The 8,560-nt window shown below is 35.9% G+C and overlaps 1 protein-coding gene across 1 annotated transcript in view; it reads right to left on the bottom strand.

Moving 5' to 3' along the window:
• Positions 1–4,287: 4,287 nt before the first annotated feature.
• The window catches only part of ME2 (malic enzyme 2, NAD(+)-dependent, mitochondrial), a 33,144-nt gene continuing 28,871 nt past the window's right edge, over positions 4,288–8,560 (bottom strand). The window contains exon 15 of the mRNA XM_004683906.2: positions 4,288–8,309. Coding sequence (XP_004683963.1) covers positions 8,142–8,309 — 168 coding nt within the window. The 3' untranslated portion in view covers positions 4,288–8,141. The remainder of the gene's footprint in view (positions 8,310–8,560) is intronic.

Genomic DNA, 8,560 nt, shown 5'->3' with positions numbered 1-8,560 from the left:
TTTTTAAAATATGGTTCTTGGTTTTAAAGAGCAGGAAAAAAATGTATCAGGTAACAATAGGAGGGAACAATGGGAAAGGGAAGATGAACGATAAGGACAGGGGAGAAAGTATCACTAAGCCCTGAGATAAACTGAGAAATGTAGAAGTCGGACTGGGTCTTGTGGGATAGTTGAGACGTAGAACTTAAGGTGGATTTGGGCAAGTGGAATCTGATTTGACCAAGTATTAAACACCAGAGCTTGAACTGTATTTATCCTGACACTTGCCTGCTCAAGAAGACACATACTGATTTACAGCCAGATCTGGGGGGCTTGTTCTTCCCCACTCATCACAGTTTCTTTTTTCTCTCTTTTTTTAATTAAAAAAATATTTATTCATTTATGCATACAGAGCTGGGGTACAGGCCAGAGGTGCAGGAGCGGTCAGAGGATTCACCACACACAGAGTGGGGAACAGAACAGGCAGATCTACGTAGTACACTGCTGAGGGGAGCAGCCAATGGTCAGGAGAGGTTTGTCTTGCCATGTGGATCAACACAGGGTGGGGATTGAATTCATGCTGAAGTGGCTTTTGCTTTTTAGTGCTGTGCTTTCATCTGCTGTGCCACCAGGGAGGGCCTGTAATTTGTTTTTTGTTTAGCAACATGAAGTTTTTTTTTTGTTTTTTTTTTTTTTTTTTAAAGATTTATTTATTCATTCATACAGAACTGGGGTACAGGCCAGAGGCTCAGGGGCGGCGAGAGGCTTCACCAGAGACAGAGTGGGGAGCAGAACAGGCAGATCGACGAAGTACACTGCTGAGGGGAGCAGCGGGCGAGTCAGGAGAGGTCTGGCTCGCCATGTGGTCTCCTCCGGGGCAGGCGGCAGGCAGGGATCGAACTCATGCGGAAGTGGCTTCAGATTCTCAGTGCTGTGCTTTAACCCGCTGCGCCACCAGGGAGGGCCGCAACATGAAGTTTTAAGTTAAAAGACTGAGTCTTAGTTTCACCCCTTTGTACTTGGGTGACCTTGACCAGGTCATTTAACTTTCCAAGCCTCTGTTTTTCCATTAGTAAAAAGAGGATAATAATTGCCCTTCTTGTCTTTTTTTTTTGTCAGGACTAAATGGTGTTTGTTGAAAATGCTTTGTAAAGTGTTATTCAGATGTGAGTCATTCCAAAGTGCTACCTAGCACATCTAATTATATCATTTATGCACATAGAAGAAAGCTGTTTTTTTTCTAGTTTTTTGCTTAGCAGTAACCTACATGTACGGTAATGGTGGTTTTCTCAGCACATAGATAGATGGGCCTACCTGAGATCTCCTAACAAGTATAACTAACCTGGAATTAAGGGGGGGCAAAGAGAATTTCTTTATTGATTACCAATTAATAAAAAACAATGGCAAGCTTCAGAATGAATAACATGTTAATATGGCAGACTCCATGACTCTTTCCCCTTTTATTCAATTATATTCAGAAATATTTTTGCTCATTATTTGGCTATATGCAATCAAATGCTGATTAAACTATGTGGAGAAGTAGCACTGAACTGGGTGGGAAAGTGATTTTGAGATTATACAAAATAAACCAAATACATGAACCCAAATTTTGATTTGTTTATAGTCAAGTTGGATGGGCTGATGCATGTTCTTAGCATGTCCTTGGATGTCAGCAAGTTCCCACACACCAGTGGGTTGTTCTGTGCACCTAGGAGCATGGTACTTACATTTCACTACCTTTGGACAACGCCAGATGCAGTTATATGCATCTTCGTGGCATACCTGACACATGTTCTTAGACAGCCACATGTGTTCTCAGCAACCAGACAGGTTATTAGCATGTTCTAGCCATACCAGATGCATGTTCTTAGCATGTCAGTTGCATGTTCCTAGCAAGTTCTTGGCCCATGTCCATAAGCTCACTGAACGCCTGCTCCCTGGGGTCAGACACGCTTCTCGAGCTTGTAACAAGCAATAAACATTCATGCTGTCAAATGCAGAGTGAATGTGATCACATATCCCTGATGTGTTCTTAGCATGGCAATCGCATGTGCTCCAACGTCCTCAGAACAAGCCACAGTTACCAACATGCTCTTAGCATGATCACACATTCTCGACATGCTCTTAGCATGGCAACCTCATGTTCCAAGAAGCCTTCATGTGCACCAGACATATACTGCCCACGTCACAGACACATGTCCATAGGATCTCTGGATGCCTGCTTCCAGGGGTCAGGCACGGTCTCAAGCATGCAGCAAGTGATATGCATTCACGCTGTCGGATGCCAGACACAGCCGATTGTGGGTTCTTAAAATGACGATCACATGTCCTTAGAATGACGATCACATGCCCAAGATACGCTCTCAACACAACCACATGTTCTTAGCACAATGATCACATGCTCAAGACATGTTCTTCACACGATGACATGTTCTGGACACAGCAACCACGTTATTGGCATGTTCTTAGCATGAAGACGCTGCTTGTGACTGAGACCACACATCTTTGATTTGCTGCTGCCACATTCTGTTTTGCTACTGAGGCGAGTCTGGTTTAACTGATTTCCTCAAATTGTTAATATGACATATTTAAAGCCTTGTCACTTTAGTAGCATTATTGGCTCTATTCCTAATTCTACATCTGTAAAATGGAGACAATGTGAATAGCTTCACCTTAACAGGTTGCTGTGAACTTTAAATGAATAGCAGGTCTTACCCTACATATGTGCCTGAGCTGTTAGTGATAACTCAAAGTCTGTGTAGACCATAAGCAGTATTCATTAGTAGTAGCTGTTACGTCAATTGTTCCGCTTTACCACAACATCAACTTAACATTTCTTGGAGTATGCATGGAGAAGAGGTGAGAAGTAATTCAGTTACTGCTATGATTGCATAAGGATAGAAAGAGTAGAAAGCTGAATAAAAGGAAAAGAACATGACTTAATGCTTCACATGGAAATCTGAGTATTACAATATAGTTGCAAAGGATCAGGTTATCTGGGGTGTCTGTGTATTCAGGTTTAAGATAATACTAGATTTAAAAGTGCCTATACATAGTAGCCTTTAAGAACAAGGTCATAATGCACTTTTTATGCATAGGAAAATTTTACTAAGAAAATACACACATCTCATTACAATGAAATTATCACAAAAGAGAAAAAACAATCATCATGAAGATTTTACACTGATTGCTGAAACCACCAGTAGTCAGTCACTCTGGCACAATGAACTCTACACAATTGCCCCATAAAATAGTTGCCACATGAGCAATTGCCACAATTATTCATCTCATATTAATAAACACAATGGTGAGAAAGGCTACGAGTGACATTTGAAATACGGCTTCCTTGAGTCAGTAATGAATGCTTGGGATGTTACTAAAGGGAACACAAAAATATCAATAGCAAAAATAGTTTTAGTTTCAGTTAATTTTTAAGATCATCAGGCAAAGTACCTTTACTTGGATAAATTTTACTTTGGTAATATTTAACTGAACTAGATATTCCTTATACAATTTTATATGACTACTTTCTAACCTTTTTTAAATGGGAGTTACATGTACATATAACAGGTTATCATTAAAATATGTATCTTATAATTTAAATGCAACATCAGATTCACAAAATATATGGGCACCAATGTTTAAGAGTTGGTGGTTCTGTGAAAATTACCAAGATATTAATGAGCTGACTACAAGGAATCTTTGGTCTAATCAATTCAATCAATCAAGCTTTTATCTTTACATCCAAACTTTAAATACGGGAGTACAAATGCCAGCAAAGTATAACCCATATGAACTGGTAAAATGCATTGAAAAGGGACCTAAGACAATCTTGTAAGAATGGGGTGAAAATTTTTCATTTGTGATGATAAGGTGTTTAAGATTCAGATAAAAGGACCTATCAAAGAAGCTGAGGGAATGCAATGAAGAGCCCCACCACTTCCACGAACCAGCTGACTCTGGAAAGTCCCTTAACCTCCCCACCTGTTTGAGGCTTCAGTGTGCTGATGCTTAGAACAATACCCATAAAGTTTAGTTTATTATTACTTGGTAACCACACATACCTAGTGTGTTGGTGATAATTTAATCACCCTATAGGAATCAACAATTTGCTAGATTATACAATGAAAATGATAGGGAAAGTGACTTTTGAGACCACAAAAGGACATAATGAAAACTGAAGAATATATACCCACTAATTTCCCTTAGTCTTAAAACTTTACAAAGTATGCTAAATGTAGTGTAATATCCCAAACTGCAAAGTGGCAAATTAAATTTTTACTTGGGGAAAAAAAGATTAAATAGCCATTATGACAAACATTTTATTGGCAAAAAAAGTGGTTACAGAAAGATACAAATCATCCAAAATACTTTGACTTCACTTGTATATTCTATGCACCTGAACTATGAACACATAAGCATTACCAGACCCCGACTTGTTCCTTGGAGAAGCACAATTCTCCCTGTCAAATAAATAATGACAATTGTTTTTCAAATCTGACCATTACTTTGAAAAACTCCTGGCAGGTTAGCGAATTATGCACTAAGGCCCAGTTGAATTTATTAAAATTTGAAACAAGCCACTGAGATTTATCTTTCCTCACATGAAAATATCTTACCTTGATTTCACGGTTGGGAGACGCAGGGGGAGATGAAAGTTTCCTACAGTGTTAAAAATAGCTTAAATATCTTGATATCTTAATCTTAAATCTTTTATATGCTAAATCTGTTACATGATTTACATTGTCTGTAGAGGATTTATATCATTTTAACCTTCAGATGCACATGCAAGCACAAATCACAATTCAGTCAGGAATCAAAAGTTTTAGATGATGAACCTGCACTATTTCCTAACAGCCAGCAAGGTGACTGCTTCTGAATCCAAGTGGTCTTTAGGTTGAAACATATTGGTGCTATATCATCCTTTAGAACTGACTCTTTGAATGGATTCCATAAAGAACATTGAGATTTTTATCAATATTTTCAAGTATTATATGTGCTCAAGAGCAGATTTCATTTTGGTGAGTGCAACAGAACCCAAGGGTATGCTACTGCAGGGATTTGAGAGAAGCTACAGCAACATTTGCCTGAAGCATTTTCTCTAAGGCAATGCTTTTTCCATTCCCCCCATCCCCTTTGGGTTTCTCAGTTTTCTGAGAGCAGTAACTAATGCTTTGGTATAAATTAGTAACTTCTCTGCAAAGCAGAACCATTTCTGCAGAGGCTAATAATTTAAGAAAGTACAAATGATAGAGTCAGTCATATAAGACAACAATCAGGGAAGAAAAAATATCCTTTGATAGCTCATCTTTCATAGAGAAAACTGGTTGCTAGGTTTTACTTGATAAGTACATTAAAATCTATAGTTTAGAATCGAACCAATATTCTAGTTTATGTGGTTTTAGAAAAAATGTTTAAAAGTTCTGTATTAGTTTCTGATCTTATAAACATCCTATAAAAACTATACATAACAAGCTTTGTAATTGTGGACATTAACTTGATTTAGAATTGTGATCAAGTTATAATATACATGAATGAGTCAGATTGTATCTCTAAAACTGTCAATTACAACTCAAATGAAAAGATGAAACCAAGTCTGTGTAAGGGAACCTAACTGACCTTTTGTGTAAAAGCATAGTCTGTATGCGCACTCAAAATCGACTGCACATCATACTCCACACTGAGGAGCAGTGCCACTCAGGCCATTCTCTGGACCAGCATCTGGCAGCTTGTCAGAGATGAGGTCTATGAGAGGATTCAGTGAGCTCTCTGAATGAGAGAGAATTCTGCTAAAGACAGAGATTGGGCAGGCAGGGGAGTGTGTCCATGTGAATCAAGGAGGGACCTGCAAAAAATCTACATTTCAGGGGGCCTGAAAGGAGGGGAGACAGAGGCACCTGCATTTTAAAGAAGATTTATGGTGATTTTGAGGCAACCTCCTGGTAAGAATCAGTCTTTAAAACTCCCCATTATAGTTAATACACCTTTCCTCACTAGTTTTTCGATTTGTTTCATATAGCTAACACTTTAGTGGTGCCAAATGAGAAAGACATGTATCCTCATTTTTTTTTTCTATCAAATATCATGTCTGACAGTAATTACAGAAATTTTTTTCAATTTAAAACAAAGTTTTTTAAATAACTACCTTCTTGTTGGATAAAAGTTTCCATGAATGTTTTTGTTTCTTTTCCAATGCTGTTAATTCCTGGCCTAAATGTTATTTTTTAGTGTACATTCAATAGTTATTTCTTGTTAAAATACTGTTAAGTAACAAAATAGATGCTTAAAAAATTAAATGTGAGAGTTTTGTTTTATTTAAATAAATAGACTATCTGCCATTTGGCCTTTTATCCCTAAAATATTTATAATTTCCACGAAGATTGTCCTGGAAACATTTAATAAGCAAACATCTCAGTAAAATTACTTTAAAACTCAGCATATGTTCATACCTTCAGAAACCACTGAGCAAAAAGCAGGCTTGCAATTATTAGACTTATTAACTAAAGTAAAAATTTCAGTATATTTTTGACGGTGGTTTTGTTTTGACTAAGGTAATATGAAAAAGAAAATGTTCATATTTAATTAAATATAACAAACTGTGATCCAGTTGCTATTTGTAAAGCAAACATCTAGCAGACTTGACTATACTCATCTGTTAAATGGATTGATTTTTCTATATTCCAAATGCAATGCCATTCAAAGCATTCTTAAAGTACTGAATTGTTTTAAAAATTATAAAGAATTGAGTTCTACAAGAAGGTGGAAGTAAAGATGAAAAACTATAATGAAGTTTTTTTTTTTTTCCTCTGCAGAGTATCACAACTAATGTATGGACTATGGCAAAAGTCTGTATGCTGACATGTGGCTATGAATAATGTTTTATAGTTAATATTCTAGAATGAGCATTTCCAAGTTTTGTTCCCTCAAAACAATCATGTTAGGCAAATATAGAGCAATACTACCATTTTTCAAACTGTTTTTTGTATTTTTATTTAGAACGTTCTAGTATTGGCAGCCATGTAAGAAAACTGGTCTCACTAGTTATTTACCCATTCTAAATGGGGTAAAAATGACATTTCTTGGCCTGGAAACCTTATTATTTAAACCTATTTAGCTCTAAGAAGCTGGTGGTTTTAAAAAGTTAAATCTATCTTCAATGAATAAAGAGATATCATGATTAATAATATTCAAAGAAATGTATCACAGGAACATTCCAAAAGTATCTCAAGTAATAAAAAAACACCCCTATTAAATAGGGGTATAGCCTTTCCAGTTAAATATAACTCATTTAGATGTGAAACATATCACTAATTTATTAAAAGTCACATGATGCCAGTCATAATTTAATTTATGCATTATGTATCCTATATCCCTTCCCTTGTATCTACACATAAAGAAAATGGATCCATTGTTCACACTAAGTAAACCTAAATTTCTATTTGGATAATAAAATAGCATAATTGAAGCGCTTAAATTTAAGATATTACCTTTATTAAATATTACACTATGATTTTTATACACCATTGAAAACAAGACTATTTTGTCTAAAGGCAGCAGTAGTTCCCATTTCTCTCTTAAAATGCTATAGTTAAATTTCAATTTAGTTCCTGAAAATAAATAGGGTAGAATTTTTTATACTTCTCTAGATCTAAAGGAATTTTAGAGCATGAAGGCAAAATGAAAGAGATATAAAAAAGCATTTTAAGATACTGATAATTTGTCTTTAGAATTTGGTTAAATCTGACTTCTTAAAATCTTGTATTCCAATCAACAGGAAGTAAATTTCCATTTTATTAGCCCTAAAAGAGATGGGTGACTGAAGAGTAGGACCTATAAGAGTAAATAGCTAATACTTTGGCAGGCGTGAACAAGAGCATAAATGAAGATTTTCACAAATACATTTTAAACATGTCTTTGAGGTGGTATGAACTATCAGTCAGAATCAAAGCATTATGGTTATTTGATTTCAGAACACTGGTGGGCATTAACATAGTCAACACATTTACCCCCTAAAGACATGTAGTTTAATGGGAAAAATTAAATCAAGCAAAGTCGTAGATGAGAATAAAACAAAGAAAAATACATTTCAGAACATTATCTCTTTGTGCCTGAAATAAAAGGGTTCCCTGAAGCATGGAAGGTATTTTTCAGTGGGAGTGCTTCTATTCTGTTATCTGTGGAGGGTTGGATGCAGATTCTGGCCATTCATATACATCCGGCAGCAGTGAATCATATTCACTTCGCCATATTCTTTCTCTGATGAATTTGGCCTTGTCCTCAGGTTCTGGGTATCGGAAAGCCATTTTATTAGCATACAGGTATTCTGCAACCTGGAAAATAAAGTAAGGTTACTGCACAGGCTCTGAGTTACCATTTTGAAAAGAAAAAATATTATTCAAATACACAGGAAAGCAGAATTTAGTTTTTTTTTTTCTAGGCACTATTTTTATTTTTTAATTTTGACTTTTTTGTTGTTGAGGAATTTTTCTTTTTAATAATACAATAGTTTATTTTTACATCATTTTGTGCCTTTCTTCCATTTCAGTTGTAATCCCTGTGGGGTATTTTTATTTTTTATTTT

The sequence above is a fragment of the Condylura cristata genome, unplaced genomic scaffold, assembly GCF_000260355.1.
Source record: "Condylura cristata isolate star-nosed mole 26May11 unplaced genomic scaffold, ConCri1.0 scaffold00016, whole genome shotgun sequence".
NCBI classification, from domain to species: domain Eukaryota; kingdom Metazoa; phylum Chordata; class Mammalia; order Eulipotyphla; family Talpidae; genus Condylura; species Condylura cristata.
The sequence above is the reverse complement of the archived record's forward strand: the minus strand, read 5'-3'. Positions and strand labels throughout refer to the sequence as shown.